The following is a 26589-nucleotide window of genomic DNA, read 5'->3' as shown; positions in this document are numbered from 1 at the left end:
AAAGAAACACCAGCAGGTCACCATGGTAACCTGCTGGATTGTTGCTCGGGCTGAACCAGAAAGTGAGACGAAGACGAAGTTTCTCCAGTCACTGTCAGGATGAGCGAAGTCCAGCTGTGTTGGCCACCATGCTCGTTACGATGAGTCTCTGGTGACAACGGCACTTTGTCTCAAACCCAGAGGAAAACCGGTTTGAGACGAAACGGGTTTCAGGTTGGCGCCCAGAGAAACACTAGTGTTGGAGCCACCATGCCGCGGACCTGGACCCAGAACGAGGCGTTTTGGTGAAGAACAATCACTGAAAAGATCCAGAGTTTTTCCTCTGTGAATCATCAACAGGTTTCCAGTTAATGAACCGGCCCTGGACCTGCGTTTGGATCACTGAGCACGCTCAGGAGCCCTGGGGTCAGAGGGCAATGATGGTAATCTTAGCTTGAAAGACAGATGTAAAAAGAACTGAAACAATCAGAAACATTTGCTCCTGTAAACCTGAGTTATTGTTCTGCATCTTTATCCGCCATGTTTGACATATTATCTGTCCTTTAACTGTTTAGAAATATAATATTCTGATAGATAATTCTGAACTTTCCCTTTTCTCATTTAAGCCCATTCATTTACCAATAGTTAACTGATTATGACTCAGTTTTCATCACTTTATCAATAAACCACATTTTTCTGCTGTAAAACTGGTGACAGTGTTCCTTAGAGGTTCGAAATGAAAACAAAGAGAAAAGTGCAAAAATAAAGGAAACAATAAACAGGCAAATAAACCAAAATAGTCCCAGACTAAAGAACTCATTGAACAGCAAACATGGCTATTAAATATGAAACATGGTGCAAATAAATTAAAATGAGTAAATAAAACATAAAAAATATTTTATTTAAAATGGTAACAACTAAAGAGCTCAAAAGGTGATCATTATGACACATAAAAAAACCTGTCAAAAAATAAATACCACATATGAAAATATTAAATATGAAATAAGAATAAATGAAAACAAAATATATGAATAACATATTTGAACAAATATGTGTTAAATTAATATAAGTAAATTACAAAACATACATAAAAACTGACAAAAGAAATGGGAATAAAGTATTAGGACATAATATTAATGTCATTATTTAAATTAAAGCTCAGATTGAATTAATAAAACTAATAATTTGATATTAATAAAGAAGTTAAGTATTTAAACGCTGATATAACGAAAAACATTCTGAAATGTGTTTGGTTCCCTTAAGAAAGCAAACATTTCTTTGGGACGTAGTGACGTCAGATAATTGCCTCGTGCCCTGGCTGCCCCGGCTCAGCGGGGCGCGTGCTGCTCCTCATTCATTCACCAATTCAAATTAGCACATCGGCGCGTGCAGTCTGAACAATGGAGATCAAAAGGCAGAGCGCGAGATGACTGCGCGTACCCGCTCTGCGCGCGCCCTCACAGCTGTACCCACCTACTGGCGCCGTTGTCATGGTGACCCAGATACCCGCCTGAACGGGTATGTGTGTGCACGAGCGGGAGGAAGGAGGGAGGAAAGGAAGGTATGAAGGAAGGAGGGAGGGGAATTAGTCAGTGAAAGAGGAGGAGAAGAAGGAGGAGGAGGAGAGGGTGTTCTGCCGAGGTGGACGTGGCGGGTCCGGAGGACTGAGCTACCGCAGCTGAGGGGAAGCCGAACCGAACCGAGCAGAACCAGGATAGCGGACCATGAAGCGGGTCACCCGCAGGTAAGAACCTCCCTCTCCGGGGATTTCCCTCTCCCCAGCCCCGAGCCGCGGAGTTCCGCTCTGTTCGGAGCCTGTTAACGGTCTGACGGAGGACCGGGCCGCCGCTCGTATCGCCCCCGGTTCTGTGGCTCCGTGTCAGGGTGTCAGCCGGTCTCTGGTGCCCGCAGCCTGCCTGTGGGATGCATAAAGCGGCCAGGCAGCTTGAATGAAGCCGCTGTGTCTCCTCCTGTGGCCGCCTCACTCTCACTTTCTGCGGGATGCTAGCTGCAGCTAGCCCCGCTGGTTCGCCGTAAACAAGATGGCCACTGGCTAGCTGGTAGCTGCTAGCGGCTAACAGCTTGGCCCTGCTGGTGCGGCTGCAGAGCGACTCCCTCCGCAAACAGCAGCAGCTTTCTACCGCTGTCTGGAGGCGGAGAAAGAGCCGCCACCGGGAGGAGGTCAAGAAAGAGCCGCCACCGGGAGGAGGTCACGGCGGCGGTGCGTGGGCCGGTGTGCGTGAGCCTGCGTGGCTGTGTGACAGCAGACAGGTAACGGTCAGCGCCTGCGGGTCATTTCCTGATCCTATAAAACTAGAATTTGATTTCCAGGGATAAGTGAGGACAAAAGAAAAACATTTAAATTCCTGGACTTTTGTTTCTGTTTGTTTAAACGATAAGAAAAACCTGGAGGTTCAGAAATGAGTGAAAAAGAGAAATTCCCATCATATTTATGTTGAAACCATCTCAGCCTTCATCAGCTGGCATCAGCTTGACCTTTGACCCTGGTACCAGTTCAGTCCTTCCATCATCACCAGGACATCTGGCCCAGGACCTGATGGACACCTGGAGCTGCTCCATCCCATAATTTTAACCCAAGTTTTCCTCAGACTGAACCGAGCGAGTAAAACAGCAACCAAAGAAACAGCAGAGACCTTCTTTGAGTTTAACATGAACATTATTTCTGCCAGTCAGCGGCAGAGGGACTCCATTGGCTTCATAATATAATGGCTCAATATTTAATCCATGCAGTCCTTTGGTGGCCATATTACAGGAATTGTTGTCCAAACGATCACAGCTTTTGAAAGCACTGATGACGAGGAAAATGTCTGTAAATTGTAAGTGTTCTTGATGCCTTTGTGGTAAAGAATGTGATCAGAATCTGGTTTAGTTGTGACGATAATGTCAGACAGATGAACCCAAACCTGCCAGGATTTTGGGTTTTTCCTGATTTTTCTTTTCCTTTCTTCTACATCAGTGTCGTTAAGTTTGTGAAGTTTTTACTCACCGTAAGGAACCGATAAATAATATATTATATATTTAAAAACTGGCGTTTATTTCCATCTTGTTGCTGTTTGTGGAGGCGTTTGGTCATGTGACAGTTATGCAGCGTTGCATTGTGGGTAGTTTGGAGCAGAGATGCAATACTAGTGATGTGGTCAACTTTTCGTTAGGAAAATATATATGTTCCAGTTTATAGTAGAAATATTAACATTGGCCCAAATAAGAATTAAATCAATAAGAGCTACATTAGTGTGGCGTAATGCAGTTATCTGTTCCTCTTCCAGATGTGGAACTAAAACTGATAGTTTCCAAAGCGCCTGCAGTCTGAACGTCGCCGTTTATCCAACTTTTACGTTGCTGACGAGAAACATGCGTCATAGTTCTGCAGCAGAAGAAGACAGATGATAAATCTGAACATAAACAACATCTGAAAATGATGGAAGCAGCCGGAGTCAGTGAACGCATCGCATCCCAGCCGTAGTCAGTGAACGCATCGCATCCCAGCCGTAGTCAGTGAACGCATCGCATCCCAGCCGGAGTCAGTGAACGCATCGCATCCCAGCCGGAGTCAGTGAACGCATCGCATCCCAGCCGTAGTCAGTGAACGCATCGCATCCCAGCCGTAGTCAGTGAACGCATCGCATCCCAGCCGGAGTCAGTGAACGCATCGCATCCCAGCCGGAGTCAGTGAACGCATCGCATCCCAGCCGGAGTCAGTGAACGCAGCGCATGTCACCCTTTCCTCTCCTGGTCCAGTCTGGAACTGCTGGATAATATATTCAGAAGATATTAATATTCATCTGGATCAGAGATGAATATCAAGGTTTACTGATACCGATACGTTACCGATACTGATGCTGATTTATGGCTCTTATAATTAGCAGATCCTTCGCTGCTGGCAGATGAAAGAGGAAACAAAATCTAACCAAGTTAAAGATTGGAATGGAAACCTGCTGCGTTTGTTTTCCACTTTATTCCCAAACAGATGAAACATCTGGAGACATGAAGGACTAAAGCTGCTGGAGTTCAGAGGGAGGAAGTAACCTGACATGATGCTTCCTGCTGCAGGTTGTGCTGCGACACAGTCTGCAGCAGGAGGACTGAAAAAAAATGCAAGAAAAGGTTTGGTCTGTTTTCCTGCCGTCAGTGAATGCAGCTCCTGTTAAACTAATTTAATTAATGCCGGTAAAAGAGAATAGAATAGAATAGAATAGAAGTACTTTATTCATCCCAGCAGGGAAATTACTTCGCAGTTGCAGCATAAAGACAAGACACAGCAACAACTAGTTGTAGATAAAATAAAATAAATATAAAATGCTACAAATTGTAAAATTATAAAGTGCTGTAAAATATAAAATGCAACTTAAGAGCAGTCCTTACAGAGATTAAAACATGCAGATATGTAAATGTAATATATGTACAGCCAGTGAGCCACAGTGCAGTTGTGCAAAATTGGGCTGATTAGTGCAGAACAATGATTTATCTTTTATTGTACAGTGAGATTTCATGTGGCAGGAAGGATTTCCTGTATCTGTCTCTACAACAGCAGAGCTGCAGCAGTTTATGTGAGAAGGTTCTCCTCTGTCTGTCCACTATGTGCTGGAGAAGGTTCTGTTTATTGGTTTTTTATGATTAATTACAATATAATGAATAATTAATGCAGCTAAATAGAAAGTACCACTACAACCAAAAACAATAATAAACTTCATTTGTTAAATATTGGATACAGAATTAATAAAACTCTTAATTATGGCTGTCAAACAGTTTAATCTGATTAATGACAGTGCTGTGAATTAATTATGGTTGGTTAATAGATGGTTTCTAAATGACTTGATGATGTCAGTTCATTAAAATAGGATGTAGCAGATCAGGAGATCATTTTTCATATTCATGTTTTTTTTTTTTGTTCATAGCAACTTAATGCCCTTTTGATTTGCCAGTTTTACATAAAACCAACTTTTTCATCTTTCTATCATATTAAAATGTTTTTATGTCCTCATCAGAAACGAACCTGGAGTGTTCATTTAATTCTTTCATGCGTGTTTGATAAATCCTTTAACCCTCAGCTGCAAAGCTCCAGGGTGGAGCTAGCCCCGCCTTCGAGGCGCAGCTCCTCCTCACAGCTGCAGCTTCCCAGCGCCCGTCTCTCTCAACTCCTTCAGACTAGCCAGCAGCAATTAGCAAACACCTGGAGGAACTGCATCAGGTTCTCAGAGCAGAGCTGGTAGAAACGTTTCAGGGTTAATAGAGGAGCCATGTTGGCATGACTTCCTGGAGGCGGAGCTTCAGAAAGAGCAGGAGTTTTAAAGAGACAGAGCCCCATTTTGAAGGCGTTAAATAATAATAATAATAATAATTAATATTATTTTTGTCCCCTCTCTGTCTCCCCCTGCAGGCTGGTTCCAGTCAGGTGACGGCGTTGACGTCTCGGACCTTCTCCTCATCGTCTCTGGTTCCTCTCAGGTCGACCCCTCACCCCCCATCAGGACCGCCCCCCCCAGCAGCCGTGGGGAGAGGAGGAGGAGAGGAAGAGGCGTGGCTTGTTGCCTCGGCGACTCTTCAGGCGTAAGTACGGAGAGCGGTGAGGAGGATTGGCTCCGCCCCTCCACATGTCGGACTTGGAGGCAGAGTGTCTGGGCCTCGGCCTGCCGCCGGACTGCGGCTCCCCCCCTCTGCCTCTGGACGGCGCCGCCCCCCCCACACCCACGCTGGCGCTGCTGTCGTCAGACTGCCCCACGCCCACGCTCAGCTCACTGGCGGCGGAGATCGCCGAGCCGCTGGTGATGCTGCCGTGCGTAAAGAGCGAGCCGGAGGACGGCGACCTGGAGCCCATCCGGACCGTGGACCTGTCGGAGATCCAGCCGCTGTCCACCGCCGAGCTGGGCCACGACCAGATCAAGATGGAGATCAGCGGCCTCGACTACATCAAGTCCGAGCACCACGGTCACCATGACAACCACCAGCTGGCGTTCCACCACGGCGACGCGTCGGAGCTGGACTACAAGTCGCACTACGAGCCCTGCTCTGTGTTCGACTACATCTCCCAGGTACCAGAGGCGGTTCTGACGTGGCCCGGTCGGGTCAGAACCAGAGTCTTGATGGTTCTGGAGTTTTTATTACAACTTAGATTTATTTTTATGAGACGTTTTGTCTAATTCAGTTTGATTTAATTAGTTTTTATTAGTTAAATATTGTTTAGTTTGCGTTAATTATTAGTTAAATGTTTAGTCTTTATAAGTTAAAATGGTTTAGTTTTTTTTTTTTTATTAAATATATAGTTTGTTTAGATTAGTTCAATATTGTTTTAGTTTTTATTAGTTATAATAAAACTAATCAGCTTGTTTCAGCAGATTAACATAAAACTGTAAATCAACATAAAATATGGAGGAACCAAAAAAATACACAAACAGCTAGCATGCTAGTGCTGAAATGCTAATACATCTGTAAGCATGGCCGACATCATACATCACAGATTTTTGTTAATTACAACACTGTAAAAAAAATGTATTAGCAGAAAAAAAATAAATGTTTGTGTAAAAAGTCATTTTAATGAGAAAGTTTGGAAAGTTATCTGACACAAGTTGCTCCGTCTGTTGCTGTCTGTTGCTCCGACTGTTGCTGTCTGTTGCTCCGTCAGTTGCTGTCTGTTGCTCAGTCAGTTGCTCCGTCAGTTGCTCAGTCTGTTGCTCCGTCTGTTGCTCAGTCTGTTGCTCCGTCAGTTGCTCAGTCTGTTGCTCAGTCTGTTGCTCAGTCTGTTGCTCAGTCTGTTGCTCAGTCTGTTGCTCAGTCTGTTGCTCCGTCAGTTGCTCCGTCAGTTGCTCAGTCTGTTGCTCCGTCAGTTGCTGTCTGTTGCTCCGTCAGTTGCTCAGTCTGTTGCTCCGTCAGTTGCTGTCTGTTGCTCCGTCAGTTGCAGTCTGTTGCTCCGTCAGTTGCTGTCTGTTGCTCCGTCTTTTGCTCCGTCAGTTGCTCAGTCTGTTGCTCCGTCAGTTGCAGTCTGTTGCTCAGTCTGTTGCTCCGTCACTTGCTGTCTGTTGCTCAGTCTGTTGCTCCGTCAGTTGCTCAGTCTGTTGCTCCGTCAGTTGCAGTCTGTTGCTCCGTCAGTTGCTGTCTGTTGCTCCGTCAGTTGCTGTCTGTTGCTCCGACTGTTGCTCCGTCAGTTGCTGTCTGTTGCTCCGACTGTTGCTCCGTCAGTTGCTGTCTGTTGCTCCGACTGTTGCTGTCTGTTGCTCCGTCAGTTGCTGTCTGTTGCTCCGTCTGTTGCTCAGTCTGTTGCTGTCTGTTGCTCAGTCTGTTGCTGTCTGTTGCTCAGTCTGTTGCTCCGTCTTTTGCTCCGTCTGTTGCTCCGTCTGTTGCTCCGTCTTTTGCTCCGTCTGTTGCTCCGTCAGTTGCTCAGTCTGTTGCTCCGTCAGTTGCTCAGTCTGTTGCTCCGTCAGTTGCTGTCTGTTGCTCCGTCAGTTGCAGTCTGTTGCTCAGTCTGTTGCTCTGTCACTTGCTGTCTGTTGCTCAGTCTGTTGCTCCGTCAGTTGCTCAGTCTGTTGCTCCGTCAGTTGCTGTCTGTTGCTCCGTCAGTTGCTGTCTGTTGCTCCGTCAGTTGCAGTCTGTTGCTCCCTCAGTTGCTGTCTGTTGCTCCGTCAGTTGCTGTCTGTTGCTCCGTCAGTTGCTGTCTGTTGCTCCGACTGTTGCTCCGTCAGTTGCTGTCTGTTGCTCCGTCTGTTGCTCCGTCAGTTGCTCAGTCTGTTGCTCCGTCAGTTGCTGTCTGTTGCTCCGTCAGTTGCTGTCTGTTGCTCCGTCAGTTGCTGTCTGTTGCTCCGACTGTTGCTCCGACTGTTGCTCTGTCTGTTGCTCCGACTGTTGCTCCGTCAGTTGCTCAGTCTGTTGCTCCGTCAGTTGCTCAGTCTGTTGCTCCGTCAGTTGCTCCGTCAGTTGCTCAGTCTGTTGCTCAGTCTGTTGCTCAGTCTGTTGCTCCGTCAGTTGCTCAGTCTGTTGCTCCGTCAGTTGCTCCGTCAGTTGCTCAGTCTGTTGCTCCGTCAGTTGCTGTCTGTTGCTCCGTCAGTTGCTCAGTCTGTTGCTCGTCGGCCAGTTGCTGTCTGTTGCTCCGTCAGTTGCTGTCTGTTGCTCCGTCAGTTGCTGTCTGTTGCTCCGTCTGGTGCTCCGTCAGTTGCTGTCTGTTGCTCCGTCAGTTGCAGTCTGTTGCTCAGTCTGTTGCTCCGTCACTTGCTGTCTGTTGCTCAGTCTGTTGCTCCGTCAGTTGCTGTCTGTTGCTCCGTCAGTTGCAGTCTGTTGCTCCGTCAGTTGCTGTCTGTTGCTCCGTCAGTTGCTGTCTGTTGCTCCGACTGTTGCTCCGTCAGTTGCTGTCTGTTGCTCCGTCAGTTGCTGTCTGTTGCTCCGACTGTTGCTCCGTCAGTTGCTGTCTGTTGCTCCGTCTGTTGCTGTCTGTTGCTCAGTCTGTTGCTGTCTGTTTGCTCCTGTTGCTCCGTCTGTTGCTCCGCCTTTTTGCTCCGCCTGTCTGTTGCTCCGTCAGTTGCTCAGTCTGTTGCTCCGTCAGTTGCTCAGTCTGTTGCTCCGTCAGTTGCTGTCTGTTGCTCCGTCAGTTGCAGTCTGTTGCTCAGTCTGTTGCTCTGTCACTTGCTGTCTGTTGCTCAGTCTGTTGCTCCGTCAGTTGCTCAGTCTGTTGCTCCGTCAGTTGCTGTCTGTTGCTCCGTCAGTTGCTGTCTGTTGCTCCGTCAGTTGCAGTCTGTTGCTCCCTCAGTTGCTGTCTGTTGCTCCGTCAGTTGCTGTCTGTTGCTCCGTCAGTTGCTGTCTGTTGCTCCGACTGTTGCTCCGTCAGTTGCTGTCTGTTGCTCCGTCTGTTGCTCCGTCAGTTGCTGTCTGTTGCTCCGACTGTTGCTCTGTCTGTTGCTCCGACTGTTGCTCCGTCAGTTGCTGTCTGTTGCTCCGTCAGTTGCTGTCTGTTGCTCCGTCAGTTGCTGTCTGTTGCTCCGTCAGTTGCTGTCTGTTGCTCCGACTGCTGCTCCGTCAGTTGCTGTCTGTTGCTCCGTCAGTTGCAGTCTGTTGCTCAGTCTGTTGCTCCGTCACTTGCTGTCTGTTGCTCAGTCTGTTGCTCAGTCTGTTGCTCCGTCAGTTGCTGTCTGTTGCTCCGTCAGTTGCAGTCTGTTGCTCCGTCAGTTGCAGTCTGTTGCTCCGTCAGTTGCTGTCTGTTGCTCCGTCAGTTGCTGTCTGTTGCTCCGTCAGTTGCTGTCTGTTGCTCCGACTGTTGCTGTCTGTTGCTCCGACTGTTGCTCCGTCAGTTGCTGTCTGTTGCTCCGACTGTTGCTGTCTGTTGCTCCGACTGCTGCTCCGTCAGTTGCTGTCTGTTGCTCCGTCAGTTGCTGTCTGTTGCTCCGTCAGTTGCTGTCTGTTGCTCCGTCAGTTGCTGTCTGTTGCTCCGTCAGTTGCTGTCTGTTGCTCCGTCAGTTGCTGTCTGTTGCTCCGTCTGTTGCTGTCTGTTGCTCCGTCTGTTGCTCCGTCTGTTGCTCCGTCTGTTGCTGTCTGTTGCTCCGTCAGTTGCTGTCTGTTGCTCCGTCAGTTGCTGTCTGTTGCTCCGTCTTTTGCTCCGTCTGTTGCTCCGTCAGTTGCTCAGTCTGTTGCTCCGTCAGTTGCTCAGTCTGTTGCTCCGTCAGTTGCTGTCTGTTGCTCCGTCAGTTGCTGTCTGTTGCTCCGTCAGTTGCTGTCTGTTGCTCAGTCTGTTGCTCCGTCAGTTGCTGTCTGTTGCTCAGTCTGTTGCTGTCTGTTGCTCCGTCAGTTGCTGTCTGTTGCTCAGTCTGTTGCTCCGTCAGTTGCAGTCTGTTGCTCCGTCAGTTGCTGTCTGTTGCTCCGTCTGTTGCTGTCTGTTGCTCCGACTGTTGCTCCGTCAGTTGCTGTCTGTTGCTCCGACTGTTGCTCCATCAGTTGCTGTCTGTTGCTTCAAAGTTTTGCTGCTGATAATTTGATGCTGGTGTTTTAAAAGATGAAGTATTTTCTCATTCCTAAAAGTAAAACTTCATAAATGCTCAATAAGTTTTGTTTTATATTTAAATTTTGAAGGAGAAGTTATAAAATTCTAACATTGTTCTTAAAATGGAAATGATTTTCTCATTTCCATTCTGTAGACCTGTGGTCTGCAGAACTCGTAGCGGTTCTGGTCTGTTCCAGGTCCGACTCATCGGGTGGTTTTCCTCCTGCAGGTCACCGACACCCTGGAGTACATCAAGTCGGACCACGCCGTGGACCTGCACTGCTACTACAGCGCCGAGCTGGGCGCGCTGAAGTCCGAGTACCCGGATGCCGGCGCCGTGTCGGCCCACCTGCACCACAACGGCCTGGAGTCCATCCACATGGCCGAGCTGCGCACCGAGCTCAACAAGCTGCGGCCCGACGCCCTGCTGCTAGATGGGCTGGGCAAACCCGACCCCGACTTTGGAGAGGGCACGCTGTACGAACTGCAGCCCGCGGCGGACGGGGCGGGCCGGGCGGGCCAGGCCGGCGCCGGCCTGGGTCTGCTCATCACCACCAAGACCCGGCCGTTCTGCTGCCAGCACTGTGGCAAGAGCTTCACCAAGGAGACCAGCTACCGCAACCACATCCAGATCCACACAGGCGAGAAGCCCTTCTCCTGCTCACAGTGCGGGAAGACTTTCAGCAACTCAGGCGTCCTGAAGACCCACGAGAAGATCCACACGGGGGAGCGCCCGTTCGGCTGCACGCAGTGCGGCAAGAGCTTCGGCCGGCTGGGCCACCTGAAGGCGCACCAGCAGATCCACACGGGCGAGCGGCCGTACGCCTGCCCCCGCTGCGCCAAGACTTTCAGCCAGTCGGGCCACCTGAAGGCGCACGAGCAGATCCACAAGCGGGAGCGGGCCGACACGGCCAGCACCAGCAGCGACGGCGGCAGCAGCGCCGTGAGCAGCGACAGCAGCTAAAGCCGACCTTTAACCTCCGGAGAGTCAAAGTATTATTCCTGTTTTTATACAAGCGCTATATAAAGGTTTCTTTATGACTTTTCTTACATTTTCATACCTTTGTGCTCTTTTACATTTTATCTGTGGACGGAGTGAAAGGAGCGATTTATGCAAGGCTGTGTGTGTGTGTGTGTGTGTGTGTGTGTGTGTGTGTGTGCGTGTGTGTTTGTTCACCTTATATACTGTGGGGGGGAGGAGGAACTGGACCGGTTCTGCAGGACCTGTCTGTATTTTTGGAGTACTTATGAAACACAAGCACAAAAGTTTCATGTTTGTTTTTGTTTGTTTGTTTTTTTTTTATAAATATTTCCAGTTTTTTACTGAATCAGACCAGCAGCACCGGACCAACTGGACCGGACCGCACCGGACCGGACCTACTGTCTCATGGATCTGTCGGTTCTAAAGGAGCCGCATCCAGAGTAACTTCATGTTTAAAAGCCGGGTCAGGTTCTGCGGCTCCTTCCGTCCGCTCTGTGATCCGGTTCCGGTGGGTTCTGGTTCTTAACTTCAGGTGTTTTCTGGTTAACGTTGACCTCTGACCTCAGAGGGCTTCCTGCCTGCAGCAGGCGATCTTCTGAGGCCGGCCGTCCTCGGACCGGGACGCGACCGGCGTCTCGTTGCTGACGATAATCAGGCGGCGTTCCTTTTCGCTCCGAATCATTCCAGATAATTTTTCCAGACGAGCTCAGCGGGAACGCCGGGCTTTCGGACCAAACATCCCGACCCCCCCAGCTCCACGGAGATCGCTCACTGTGTACAAATCTCGAATGGATTATGTTGCTCCAACAAAGTGTAACAAAGAAAACAGAGGAAGTGATGCAACATCCTGTAAAGGAGACGTTATTAAAGACATAATGTTACATCCTGACCTTTGACTCCTCTGCTTTTTCTCCACAACAGGAACCTGCAGAGTTCTGAAGCCGGGCCTCCAAGAATGATTCAAATAAAAAATAAAACATTTCTCATTTAAAAAAAGAAACATTTTTTTGACTAAAATATGCAATAAATAAACATTAAACAATGATGGGAATGAAAGAAAACTAAAGTGCTAATGTTAGATTCATTCAATTTTATTTTGTTTTACATCATAAAATCTTTATGAAGATGGAAATGTCCACATTATTTAAAAACAAAATATTTAACGGTTTCGTTTTCACACATTTTTTACCTGATGAAGCGGCACACTGTTTAAAACTCGCCTGGCCCCTAGGGGGCAGTGTAGCGCAAAACTCAAACGCATCAGCCAATCAGATGGCTTCACAACAACAGGGACTTCCTGTTGGATATTTAATGACGTCAGGGGTTTCGTTTGTGTTGAACTGCTTTAAACGGTGTATCAGAACTTAAAGTTATTAAAACACAATAACGGGAATCGTGTCAAAGCAAACATGTGGATTTATTGGCGCTTTATCTGCGGCAGCCTGCACTGCGCGGATTCTCCCTCCACACGGAGGTTTCTCAAATCTCCACTTTATTGGAGATTTAATAATGAATAGTTTTCGTTTGTGTTAAACTGAGTTTTTGTGTTGAAAGACCAAAACGTATAGAAATTAATCTTTTCTCCCAGATATCAGGCTATGAGTGCTTGATTCTGAAAGCTACCATATTATTTATATATATAATTTAATTTAAACTTAAATTATGGGCGAGGGGGTGGACGAATCTCCAAAAATAAAAACAAATATATTTATTTCAGCTCGAATAATCTAAAAATGTGTTTGTTTGGACGCATTTGTTTTATCATACCATTTATTTATCTGATGGAAAACCAGGAGTACCCGTCCACCAAAATATAGATATATGTTTGTATCTCTAAACCTTTATACAACACTTCCTGTAGAGGAATATTTCTACCGAATATTAAAAAAAGGTTATAAAATGGGGCCAGATAAAGATAAATAACCTTAAATAAACCCTTGAAAAGACGCTGAAGCTTCATGGACTTTTTTCACCTTCTTGTTCATAAACCATCAGGGATCAGCGCCACCTGCTGCTTATCTGACTCACCTGCAGCTTATATTCAAACACCTGGTGGATTGTTAATAATCTTTGTCTCCAGTCTGTCTGCTTAACTTTTTACTAACGTTTTTTCTTCGGAAGGGGTTTAATGAAGAAAATACCTCACAATTTGTTACAAATAGCACCACAAAATCAGTGACTTTGCATAAAATGACAAAAACAACCGTGAAATCCTGGAGCATCTGATGAAATCTGGTTCCAATGGTTTTGTTCTTCTAAGTTTGAGTTTTAATTTTCACGTTTAAGCAATTTGTTCTCAGCTCTAAATAATAAATAAGTTCAGATTTAAGGTATCAAGTCCAACATCATGAAGGAAACAAGGTGAAGGAAGCAGATGACTGTTGCACTTCTGAATAGGACAGAAAGTGCTTTCATTCTCACATTTCCAACAGGATGTTCTTTTAATGTAGCAGCAAGAGAAGGTCAGAGGTCACATCCCTGGGGCGTGGTCCGGTGGCGCAGATGGTAGCGCGCCCCACGTTTGGAGGCCTTTAGTCCTCGACGTGGCTGTCGCGGGTTCGATTCCTGGACCCGATGCCATTTGCCACATGTCTTTCCCCTTCTCCTTCCCCCTTTCCTGTCACCCCACTGTGGTATAAGGGACACCAGAGCCCACAAAAAAAAACCCTGGTGGGGAAAAAAAAGAGGTCGCATCCCTGAGGATCAGGTTTTTTTGCCATAGGATGAATTTATGATTGTTCAAACTCAACATTTTAGATATTTGCTTCTTTTATTATCTGCAGTTCTTTTGTTGCAGTGACAAAAAATAAATGAGCTAAATCCCAAAGTTATCCAATGCTAACATTAGCATGTTAGCTATATCTAGCATGTTGCTATCTTTAGCATGTTGCTATCTCTAGCATGTTGGCTATCTTTAGCATGTTGGCTATTTATAGCATATTGGCTATCTTTATCATGTTGGCTATCTTTAGCATGTTGCTATCTTTAGCATGTTGGCTATCTTTAGCATATTGGCTATCTTTATCATGTTGGCTATCTTTAGCATGTTGGCTATCTATAGCATGTTGGCTATCTATAGAATATTGGCTCTTTCTCATGTTGGCTATCTTTAGCATGTTGCTATCTTTAGCATGTTGGCTATCTTTAGCATATTGGCTATCTTTATCATGTTGGCTATCTTTAGCATGTTGGCTATCTTTAGCATGTTGGCTATCTTTAGCATGTTGGCTATCTATAGCATGTTGGCTATCTATATCATATTGGCTATCTTTATCATGTTGGCTATCTTTAGCATGTTGCTATCTTCAGCATGTTGGCTATCTTTAGCATATTGGCTATCTATAGCATATTGGCTATCTTTAGCATGTTGCTATCTTTAGCATGTTGGCTATCTTTATTATGTTGGCTATCTTTAGCATGTTGGCTATCTATAGCATATTGGCTATCTTTAGCATGTTGCTATCTTTAGCATGTTGGCTATCTTTATCATGTTGGCTATCTTTAGCATGTTGGCTATCTTTAGCATGTTGGCTATCTTTAGCATATTGGCTATCTTTAGCATGTTGGCTATATTTAGCATATTGGCTATCTTTATTATGTTGGCTATCTTTAGCATGTTGGCTATCTATAGCATATTGGCTATCTTTAGCATGTTGCTATCTTTAGCATGTTGCTATCTTTAGCATGTTGGCTATCTTTATCATGTTGGCTATCTTTAGCATGTTGGCTATCTATAGCATGTTGGCTATCTATAGCATATTGGCTATCTTTATCATGTTGGCTATCTTTAGCATGTTGCTATCTTCAGCATGTTGCTATCTTTAGCATATTGGCTATCTTTATTATGTTGGCTATCTTTAGCATGTTGGCTATCTATAGCATATTGGCTATCTTTAGCATGTTGCTATCTTTAGCATGTTGGCTATCTTTATCATGTTGGCTATCTTTAGCATGTTGGCTATCTTTAGCATGTTGGCTATCTTTAGCATGTTGCTATCTTTAGCATGTTGGCTATCTTTAGCATGTTGGCTATCTTTAGCATGTTGGCTATCTTTAGCATGTTGCTATCTTTAGCATGTTGGCTATGGTAAACTCAGAGGCTAAAGTCAGACTTTGATAAACTCTCAACCACTTTTTCTGGTTTTAGTCATTTTTTAAATGCTTTAGTCAGAAAACTTTCCCTCTTGGTTTTAGAAATGTATTTAGTCTTTAATAGTTTATGCTTCCTTTGTATTATTCATTAGCAGATAGTTTGTTGTATTTTATAATTGGATTAGTGATAAACCTCCTTCCTTTATAGATTGCGTTACGTTTCTCTCAGGTAGGGAAGAAAGTTTCCCTCCATTCTGATTGGCTGATAGATGTGAGATCAATGGAGTTTTTCCAGAACTGATTTAAACACTTTAATAGACTCAAATAAATACGAGATGATTTCTATTGAGTTTAGTTTAGTTTATTTGTTGAAGACAGACAGAAAGTTTCCCTCACAGATTCACCATCTTTAACTGAGTCACAGCAGGAAGTGAGTTAAAAGGAAGAAGATGAGATGGACGCTCCTCATCGGCAGGAAGGTGAAAGGTCAAGATTCGACTCCGCCCCATCAGACAGCCGTGTGAATGCTCTTAACTACTGCTCTCCTCGATCACCTTGGTGATCACAGTTTTGGTAACTGTGGTTGAAGAGGAGGAGGAGGAGGAAGAGGAAAGCCTGCAAAAGAAGGGAAGTGGTGAGTCTCTTCTTTTGTGCTTTTATTTTATATATTTCAGAGTCAGAAAATGTTTTAATGAAGACAAACACAAAGAAGAAAAAAGAGGGAGAGAAATCCTCTTGGATTAAATTTGAAGGTTTCTTACCAATCCAAGATGGCTGCCTTTATAGAGATTTAATTTTTCCTGTTTGAAGTTTGTGTATCATTAAATCTTTCTCAGATTTAAATATGTGAATCTGGTGCTTTACTGCTTGAATGTAGAGGCAACTGTAGCCATTAGCATGCAATGCTAACAGGAATTAGCTGGTCACTGAGTAGATTAAATGTTCCTCAATCCAGTTTTCAGCTTCAGGTCAGTAAGATGCTGCTAATCTCCACCAAACAGACCTGCTGGGTGTCTGCAGACCGCTGGCCTCCATTTTAACTCTCACCCTGCTGCGGATCCCGCTGCGGATCCTGCTGCGGATCCTGCTGCCTCTCCGTCCAGCAGCCGGCGGTACTCGCTGATCTCCATCTCCAGACGGGTCTTGATGTCCAGCAGCATCTGGTACTCCTGTCCCTTCTGCTCCAGGTTGGCCCTCAGCTGCAGCAGCTGCTCCTCCTGAGACGTCACCTGCACAGGTAACCTCGCGCTGAGTGCTGCTGTTCAGATCAGCCTCAGCAGTTCACAGGTGAGCTCTGGCTTACCATCATCTGGAAGCTGCTCAGCTGCATGGCGAAGCGGTTCTGAACGTCAGCGAGAGACGCTTCGAGAGACGCTTTCTGCAACGAGACGATTAAATCAGACCAACCTCCGCAGTGCTGCTTATAATTCATCATTTAATTGAGAATAAAATCTTTATATTTGCAGAATAAAGATTCTGTTTTACCAGGTAGCAGTTATCAAATGAGAGAAAGTTTTGGATGTTCTGCTCCGCTGTGGTTTTTCTCAACAGACTTTTTGTTTCTGCTGTTTTTAATTTGATGACGTGTAAAAGCATAAAGTATTTTCTTACTCGTAAAACTGATACTGAAGTAGAACTTCACAAGCTGCTCAACATTCCTATTCATGACTTTATTCTCAAAATTATTATGACTTTATTTCCCTGATGTTTCTAATTCATTCTCATATTTTTATTCTTGTATTATTTTGACTTTATTCTCACATTAATATATTCCTGTGATATTCTGACTTCCATCACTTTAACTCTGTTCTTATGACATTCAGATTTTCCATAGAAACAGGGTATTGGTACTTTATTCCTGTAACTTTGTGTTTCTGTAAAAGTCAGGTTTCTCACCATGCTCAGCTGGGACTGCAGCTCGATCTCCAGCGCCTGCAGCTGACTCTTCACCTCCTTCACCTCTGTGGTTGTCGTCTTCAGAGTCATCTCTGTGGACGCCACCTCCTTTGTGAGCGTCTCGGACTGCAGAAAGACGACGTTTCGGTTCGGTAACATAACAGAACCTCCGCCGGCTCATGCTGCGCGCGGTCGGGTTCCTACCTTGGCCTGGAACCAGGCTTCCAGCTCTTTGCGGTTCTTGACGGCGACGGACTCGTAGTGCTCCCTGATCTCCTCCATGATCTTGGTGAGGTCCTCCTGGGGAGCGGCGTCCACCTCCACGTTGACCTGGCCGCCCACCTGGGAGCGCATGGAGAGGAGGTCCTGCGGCGGAGGGAAGCGGCAGCTGAAGCGTCAGCCTGTGGGAGGCAGTGAAAACCCAGCGGCGGCTCGCCTACCTCCTCGTGGTTCTTCTTCATGGACACCAGCTCGTCCTTCAGGCTTTCGATCTGCATGGTCAGGTCGCCCTTGGCCATGCCTATTTCTCCCAGCAGCTGCTTCAGCCCGGCGATGTCGGCCTCCACCGACTGGCGCATGGACAGCTCGTTCTCGTACCTGCAGGCGCGAACGGCAGCGCGTCAGAACCGCCAGGAGCGACTCGGCGGCCGGAGGAGTCGCTGGATTTACATCACTGGGAGACATTTCCTTTGGCAAACTTTACGAATTTAAAAACAATAACTTTTTAAAATTAAATTAAATTAATTATTTTATTTTTTTATTTTCAAATGTTAATGTTTGTTGATGAATAACTAAAATTTAGAAAATGCTAAAAATTTATTAACATTTAAAATAAAATTACGTTAATGTTTTTTATTTTTGAAATAATTTTTTTTTAAATGTAAGAACTTGTTAAATTTTTAGAAAATTAACAAGACAAACTGGGAAGAAATGTAACATTAAACTAATTAATTAAGCAACTGTAGCCTTATTAATGAGTTACAACATTTAACTTCATTTTGGGATAAATAAAGGATTTTGGAATTGAATTATCTGGACAGGTCAAAGGTCAGCTGCCTACCTGATAGAGCTAATGATTATTTTTGTTATTGATTATTCAGACAATTAATCGGATTTAAAAAAGGCTCATTCTGCAGAGTTTTAATTTGACCTATTAATCTGCAATAAAATACATAAAAAAGGCAAATATTTAAAATGCTTTAAAAAATAATGACATTTTATTTATTCTTGCAGGAAAGCTAATTTTTATTAATGTTATAGAAATAGCAGATTATTTCAGAATCTGAACTGTGTGAAGATAAAAATACCACTTCAGTTTTGGATTGATTTCTTCTGTGTTTTATCAACAAATTACCTTTTAATAGTCTGTGTGCTGCACCTAGCGTTTAATTATAAAATTACTTGATTATTTCAATAACTGATTAATCGATCCAGCCCCGCAGCTCCTGATGCATTTTCACTGATTTTTCCATGTAATGGGGACGTTCCGCCAGGAGAGGGCGCGCCTGTGCTGACACACACACACACACACGCACGCGCACGCACACACACACACTGACTTGATCCTGAAGTCATCCTGAGCCAGTCTGGCGTTGTCGATACTCAGCATCACGGAGCCTCTAGCGACGAGGGCTGCTTCGATCTGAAAACACAGACAACCCAAAACCAGCATTTATTATCATTATAGATATTATCATTATAGATATTATCATTATAGATATGATCATTATAGATATGATCGTTATAGATATTATCATTATAGATATGATCATTATAGATATGATCGTTATAGATATTATCATTATAGATATGATCATTATAGATATGATCGGTATAGATATGATCGTTATAGATATGATCGTTATAGATATGATCGTTATAGATATGATTATTGCTGACGGTCTTTTGGGTGCGGCATCATCGGGATGAAAAGTTTCTCTGCTTAAAACTTTTTAATCATCTGGAGAATCTTTTATCAAAATCTTTAATAAATATGTTCAGATTTCCTAATTTCTGCAGATTATTGCCGCTGTCAGCATCTTTCTGAAGTTGTGGTTTCGGGTCCTGTCGGGTGTTGTCGGGTGTTTTCGGGTCTTGGTGCAGACTCACCTTGGCCTGCAGGTCTGCGATGGTGACGTAGAAGTGGCTGTAGTCCCGTTTGGACGGGCCCACCTTGCTCTCTGCGAACTCCCGGATCTTGAGCTCCAGCTCGGCGTTGGCCTTTTCCAGCGACGCCACCTTGGTCAGGTAGGAGGCCAGCCGGTCGTTCAGGTTCTGCATGGTGAACTTCTCGTTGCCGATGATGCCATCTTCACCTCCTCCGAACCCGGCACCGCCACCTGCACCGAACCCCGCGCCCCCTCCGAACCCGCCACCTGCACCCCCACCGAACCCGCCGCCGAACCCGGAACCGGCTCCTCCGCCGAAGCCGAAGGCCGCGCTGCCGCCGCCCCCGCCGGAGGAGAAGCTCCGGCTGGCCCGGGAGACCCTGATGCTGCCGCCGCCGCCGGCCCCCCCGGCCACGCTGAAGGAGCTGAGGCCGCCGCCGAATGAGGAGCGGGCCAGGCCTCCGCCCATGGAGCTCCGGGAGGAGGAGGAGGAGGAGAACATCATGGTGGCCATGATGAAGATGAGGAGTCGGTCTGTCTTCTCAGGAGAGGAGGAGAGAGGAGAAGTGAGGATCGGCGGACCGGGCGGCCTTTTATGGAGCCGCGGTGGGCGGGGCTTCAGGTGAGGGGGCGGAGCCAAGACCCCACACCCACCGAGGCAAACACCTGCAGCAGAACCGAACCGGCCCAGACATCAGGCTCTGTTCTGACCTGTCTGAACCAGAACCAGGCCAGGGCGGTGCCACTGCTGCAGCTCTGCCGGGTCCAGAACCGAACCAGGTCCAGGTCCAAACCGGGTCCAGAACCGCAGTCTGGCCCAAGGTGCAGTTCTGATGGAGGATCATAAAAACCCACAGAACCTGGGAAAAACAGAACCACTTGCTGAACAGAACCGGTCCAGTTTGGAGAATCCACACATGAATTATTATGCAGCATTTATGTTTTGTGGTTCTGATGGTTCTGGAAAACCCAGAACATCTCAGAACATCAGAATGTTTCAGAAAACTCATGAAAAAAACAGATTTTAACAGAAATGTCTCTGTTCTGGCTGCACAGTGGTGCAGTTGGTAGAGCTGTTGCCTTGCAGCAAGAAGGTCCTGGGTTCGATTCCCGGCCCGGGGTCTTTCTGCATGGAGTTTGCATGTTCTCCCTGTGCATGGTGGGTTCTCTCTGGGTTCTCCGGCTTCCTCCCACAGTCCAAAAACATGACTGTCAGGTTAATTGGTCTCTCTAAATTCTCCCTAGGTGTGAGTGTGAATGGTTGTGTGTCTCTGTGTTGCCCTGCGACAGACTGGTGACCTGTCCAGGGTGACCCTGTGACCCCGTGAACCCCACCTCTCGCCTCTGGCTGGAGAGGAACCAGCCACCCTCCTGACCCCATCAGGGATAAAGGGTGTATAGAAAACGGATGGATGGATGGATGTCTCGGTTGTGGTCTGGGCTCCAGAACCCAGACCAGGTTCTGCTGAGGTTCTGTAGGTCCAGGGCAGTCCTCATCGTTGGTCCTGGTTTCTTCTTCCTCCTCGGATCGGGTCCTGTTTCAGGCTCATGAAGCCCAGAACCATCAGGGTCACTGGACCAGCTTGTGGTTCTGGTTCAGAACCCGTCTGGGTCCAGATGTTCTGACTCCCAATGAAGCTCCTCCAGGTTCTGGATTGGATTCTGCTTAATGATCCTCCAAAGGCCGCTGTTCACCTTCCGCTGCTGCACTTTTTCCTTCCACTCAACTTTCTGTGGTTATTCTTTCACTGCATGTGACATTGCAGAACGTATGAATGTTGTGCTAACGCTAAAGCGCTAATCACGGCCCGTTTTAAAAGTGAAGTTACTGTTTTGACACAAAATAAACCCAGAATGCGTCGGACCTCCAGTTGGTTCTGGTGCGGTTCTGCTGGTGATCATAATGTTCTGTGGATCCAGGTGCAGGCCTGGTGGTCGGACCGGTTCTGGAGCTCCTGAGGTAACCTGGCGCTGATCTCGCTCTCAGAGCGGACTGAAACGGCTCGCTGTGGGAAAGCGCCCTGGGCCGCCGTCACCATGGCGACGCAGCTTGACTCGCGGCGCAGAGTGTGTTCGGGCGTGAAGCTCTGAAACAAAGTCTGCTTTGATCCAGAACCAGGGTGGTCCGGGGGCAGACTGCGGCCCTCGGAGTGATTCTATGGGTCAAAGGTCAGAACATTTTCTGTGATCATCAGAGTGAAGCAGAGGCTTCAGGTTGACTCACCTGAAGATGTTCCTGCAGGTAATCTGGACCTCCTGCTGGTCTGAGTAGAACCACCAGGCCGGTTCTGGTTCTGCTGGGGTTCAGCTGAGTTCATTCTGGAAGTGGACCGGATGGAGTCGGCGTCTGAACAGAACCCAGTTCATGTCTTCCAGTTCCACACTACTAGTTCCGCTAACGCTAAAGCGCTAATCAAACATCGGTCCTGCTAATGCTAATGCTAACGGTAAACAAACTGAAACATTAACACAATGTTTAATGTTTAGAGTATTTTTATGGTGATGTAAACAAAACCAAACAGTTCAATAAAATATTTCTATTAAAGAGGCAAAAATAACATTTCTACTTCTACTAATGATGAAATAATAAGTAATAAAAATACTCAACTGTCCTAAAGATAAAATAAAAATATTGATAATAAGTTTGATTGAAAATAATTTAATGTCATTAAAGATCTAACTTTATTCAACATTGGTATTTAATTTAAAATAACTTCAAATGTCATTCTTAACAGTAATAACTTCAACACAGATGTTGAACTTCTTGGATATTCTTCAGGTTATGAAACATCCAAATAACTCCATAATTTCTGGTTCTGGTTCTGAACGCTGGCCGTGGACCAGAGGCATAAAAACAACTTTCTTCTTTATTGATGGAGTAAAAATGAAACTGCAGGTTTCTTTGTGTGGCTCTTAATCCTCCTGTTAAGTCGGCATCTGAGCTCCAGTCGGTTCTGGTTCTGGTTCTGGCTCCAGCGAATGCCAACCTGCTGCAGGTGGGTTCTGATCCGAGGCACTAAAGGTGAGGCTGTGACTGACAGGCAGTAATCTGCCGTCGGCCTGCGGCTCTCATCACAGCTGCATATTTCTCTGCTTGCATCAGCAGCTTTTTGGATCAGTTTGGGTCCAATCGCTCCGGGTCCAATCGCTGCAAATGAAACTTTATTCAAGATGTTCCTGTTAAAACTGTCAGCATTTCTGTCATCAAACCTTCCAGAGCGCTTCAGATTAGACCTCCAGGTATTCTGTCAGATTGGAAAGAAATCCCTAAAGTCAATAAGAGGAGTGGAGAAATTTATTTTCCAATTCGGGCCAAAAACACGAGACAGAACCTGTTGAAATGGTTCCTGCAGGTTCTGAAAGGGAAATGCTAGATGTTAGCAGGTCCAGAATGAATCCTGGACGGGTTTCCAGTCCAACACGGAGACAACCAGCCGCTCTCTGGTACCAACAGCATCAAGAGCATCAGGCTAATCTGGAAAACAGATTTTTCTGTAGAAAATGCATCTGGGGAACCTGAGACAGCAAGAAGAAACTACTGGACCTGCTGGTGCCGGTGAGCCACTAGATGTTACTTTAGCATTAGCACTTAGCCGGCTTCCTCTGTGTATTAATGAAATTTGGTGTTTGAACCGTTAAAGCAGGCGGTTTGGACTTTCTGCTCCACACACCGGCCCCGATGTCTGGACCCCACACAGGACTCTGGGTCGCCCACCAGACGCTTTCTGGTTGAAAAATGTTTAAAGTTGCAACCATTAAACCCGGTTTAATCCGTCACAGTTACTGGAATTTCAAATATAAACTCTTAGCCTGGTGGGAGGGCAGGTAAAACCTGGCAGCCCGCCAGGCTGATAAAACATTGGGGGATAATAACCCGGCTCTTCTGAACCTCCTACTAATAAAAGTCAAACTCGTCCTCTCCTGATCCAACAACGTTTAATGAGCTGAAAAAGAAACTAAACCCAAATCACATTTTTGCAAATAAACTGTCAAAATAAGTTAAAGGTTCTATATTTATGTTTCTGTGGGAATTTTGCAGAAACGGTTCACTCAGACACGCCCCCTGGTGGTGAGTCAGGACATGGACAGCTAGCATGGTTAGCACTGATGGAACACGGAGCGGGTCTGACTGCAGGCGTGTTGCTGCAGCACCCGCTGCTCGCTCAGCTGCTGCAGCAACCGGGTGTTGGAGGACGAGAATCGCCGTGGCGTGGAGGATGGGTCGGCTGGGTCGGCTGGGCGCCGGACGACCGCGGCCCCCTGGGCAGCTAAGAGTCCATTCTCCCTTACACAGACTGATCCGTTGACTCTGCCGCTCATTGCTGCGCATCAATGTTTCTCTGAGGACGACTCCAGCTTCGATAATGGAGCAAAATCCACCAGAGGCTCTCGGGTTAGACCACATCGTCTGTTTAAATCTGTGATTTCTTCAGAAAACATCAAGAATCTCCCAGAAGCTGAGATCTAGAAGGCCGTTCAGTTTGTGAGCTGCAGAAGGAAACTGGTTTATCTCCAGACTGACGGTTTCTGGAGTTCAGAGATTATTTCTCACTGAAATGATCATTTAACCAACAACCAGGATCTTCATCTGATCGCAGCCGTGTGGAACACCAGGATCTCAGCTGGAGAACCCAGAGAGAACCCTGAAGACCCGGGAGAACATCAGACCTCAAACAGAACGGCAGTGGAACCAGGACTTTTACCGCCAGGATAAAGTTCTACCAACGTCTCCGTTTCAAGTCCAAACGGTCCGATACTGAAGGCTTACAGGGACGGGATCTGAAAACCAGAGTCCAGCAGAGCCCGTAAGATCCAGAGAGTTCTAAAACCAGACGGACCGGTCCGGAACATTTTGGTTTTCCTTTAGTTTGATCTCGGAGGACGTTCTGTGTTTGACAGGTGTTGGACTTGCTCCGCCTTCCCTCTCATTCCTGCAGAATTCCCCTAAAACTCCTGTATCCGTAACCCGAGTTCTGGACCAGAACCATATATGTTCTGGTTCTGTTCCTCCTGTACATTGGAACGACTCATAATAAACTCATACCACACCAGAACCTGGAGTCTGAGCAGGTTCTGGTCCAAACGGCGTCACTTTCCCTTCACTTCGTCTCTATGAACTTTGACCCGCGTGGTTTTATAAAATATGACGTTAATATGTGAGGAAGTGGCGACCGGTCCGATAAGGACGGGATTGTTCACCTGTCTGGTGATTCCCAGTTTCATGAAAACTGATGATTCATAATAATTTCTGCTTCAGTCTGTAGGAGACTGAAGGATCCTCCTGGTCCAGACTGGGAGACAAACAGAGACATTAAAGTCGTTTCCTCTTCCTGTCCGCCTCTGATCTGCTTCCCCCGAGACGAGAGAGAAACAATAAATCATCTAAACAATAAATTATAGTTTGTTTTCATTTATCATGTGATTTTCTGGACGCCTGTTGGCCGCTGATCGTTTATGATCACGTTATTGGACGTTTGCTCGACGACCTTCACAGAAAATATTATGATCAACAGAGAGGCCGGTTTGATGATTAGAAATCTGCTTCTGTTTAGAGGTCAAAGGTCAAATGGGAGCTCAGAGGATCAACCTGCTGAAAATGTGACGGGACATGCGGCTTGGGTTCAGCGCCTGGCCAAAGGGCACGCAGGCAGAGGGCAGGATGAACGCCGGCTCTGTCTGCTGGCTTTCCAACCGTTCAGTCAGGGAGCCGGGTTCTGGTTCAGGTCTCAACAGAACCTCCTGGAACGGACTCGGATCAGGTTGTGGCGCGCCGGAGCGATGAGATCATTCCAGGATCTGATGAGAGTTCCCCTCCAGCGCTGCGCATCAACAGATTTATGAGCACTCTGCAGATCTGGGAGGGGTGACGGCGCCGGGGGCCGGGGACGGGTCCGATTCACGAAACCAAAGACGGGTCACGGATCCGCTGCAGGCGGAACCAGGAAACGGGGGTTCAGATGTTTCTGGGAGAGCAGAAAACTCTGTAGCTTCAGTCATCATTCTGTCCTCTCTGCTGACTGGTCCAGACTTGAACTAGGCCATTCCAGGATCATAGTGTTACCCTGCCTTACCCAGTCCAGATCTGGGTAGATGTGGGTTTGGGATCATTGTTTGAGATAAAGGTGAGGAATCTGTGAACTTTGTGCATTGCAGTGGCTGCAGGCCCTGAGCATTGAGTTGATCCGGAGAAGCAGCTTCTTGGTCTCGACCAATTGCATCTCATCTCATCCACATTGCAGCTGAATTTGCTGATGTCGTTCCAGAATTACTGTCTCATCGCTGAACCAGCATCGCATGAGCTGCTCAGAGTGGCATTGCAGTTGTCATGACAACGCAAATGAGGACAAGAGAAATTCAGCCTGGGGTTGTGCCCCGCCCCACCTTGTTTCTGATGACAGAGCCGAGATCGTGGCTTTGTTTAGAAACTACAGTCTGCTTTTGGGCCGGCCCAAACAGTCGGGCCAAAGAACTTTTCCAGAATCACGCCTGACCTTAAATGACCCCGCCCCCTTCAGACACTCAGAAATACGCCCCCTGGTGGCGATAAACACAGGGAAAGATAAACATTTCCGCTAATCTGCTAATATCGTAGCTAATATTTCATTTAGCATTTTTGCTAACTTTGTTTAGCACTTCTATCTTCCACTAATTTAATATTTCTGGATAAATTCTTCTGCTAAATTCTGTGCTGGTGTAACGCTTTAGCATGCTGAGCTAATGTTTATGATTAGAGTTATCATGTTAGCATGATTAGCTGTTTGGCTAGCGGTGGCGGCCATTGGGAAGACATTTTCTGCTTTGCAGGCAGGCACGTGCAGAAGGGGGGGGACAAAGGGGGCTTGAGCCCCTGCCCTTTTTATCCATGATGCCCCTAGTGCCCTTTTTAACATTTTTTTTTTCAAAATTTTTTTTTTTCAAAATTTGTAATTTTTAATCTGTATATCAGAAGGCCTGTTTGGGCCCCCAGCAATAATATTTAGCTAAATATAAGTTAGCAAAATAAACTAGTCTGGCTGCCCTCAGTCTAATAAAGACTCTCAGAACCTCCATGTTGTTCACACATCGGGTCCATGGTGAGGAGGAGGAGGGCGGATCTGTGTCCTCTAACTATCAAATTATGGGCAAGAATATTTTTTATACATTGGTTTGTGAATAAAAACGTAGGTCTGATGTTGACGTTAAAAAAACTGTATATTTTTATAATCGTTCTTGCAATAGCGGGACAAAATCCGCCTCCCTAAACACAGAAATGTTTCAGCTGCAGAGAAAACGTCTGACTTTAACTTCATCATTCTGCTAAAAGCCCGATTCACTACAGGCAGCTTGAGTCGGTCCACAGCAAGTCGCAACGCAGCTCAAAGCCCCACTACCACCCGCTACGCCCCGGTACCACCCAATACGCCCCGGTACCACCCGCTACGGCCCGGTACCACCCTCTACGGCCCGGTACCACCCCAGTACGCCCCGGTACCACCCGCTACGGCTCGGTACCACCCCAGTACCACCCGGTATCATTCGGTACCACCCGCTACGGCCCGGTACCACCCCAGTACCAC

General features: G+C 46.5%; 2 protein-coding genes across 2 annotated transcripts; one reads left to right on the top strand and one right to left on the bottom strand.

The window, feature by feature from the left end:
* The first annotated feature begins 1298 nt into the window (after positions 1–1298).
* On the top strand, positions 1299–11005 carry si:dkeyp-113d7.1 (uncharacterized protein LOC407709 homolog). Its single transcript, XM_044099683.1, has 3 exons — positions 1299–1723; positions 5378–6029; positions 10185–11005. The coding sequence occupies exons 2-3, from the start codon at positions 5592–5594 to the stop codon at positions 10917–10919; spliced, it is 1173 nt and encodes a 390-aa protein (XP_043955618.1). The 5' UTR covers positions 1299–1723; positions 5378–5591; the 3' UTR covers positions 10920–11005.
* A 4369-nt stretch (positions 11006–15374) lies between these two features.
* Positions 15375–19606, bottom strand: LOC122821605 (keratin, type I cytoskeletal 13-like). Its single transcript, XM_044099680.1, has 8 exons — positions 19035–19606; positions 18485–18567; positions 17366–17522; positions 17130–17291; positions 16926–17051; positions 16333–16407; positions 16077–16258; positions 15375–15644 (listed from the first exon to the last, which is right to left on the bottom strand). Exons 1-8 carry the CDS (start codon positions 19545–19547, stop codon positions 15560–15562), a joined length of 1383 nt encoding a protein of 460 aa, XP_043955615.1. The 5' UTR covers positions 19548–19606; the 3' UTR covers positions 15375–15559.
* Positions 19607–26589: the final 6983 nt, after the last annotated feature.

This window comes from Gambusia affinis, linkage group LG19 (genome assembly GCF_019740435.1).
Source record: "Gambusia affinis linkage group LG19, SWU_Gaff_1.0, whole genome shotgun sequence".
Classification (NCBI taxonomy): domain Eukaryota; kingdom Metazoa; phylum Chordata; class Actinopteri; order Cyprinodontiformes; family Poeciliidae; genus Gambusia; species Gambusia affinis.
The sequence above is the reverse complement of the archived record's forward strand: the minus strand, read 5'-3'. Positions and strand labels throughout refer to the sequence as shown.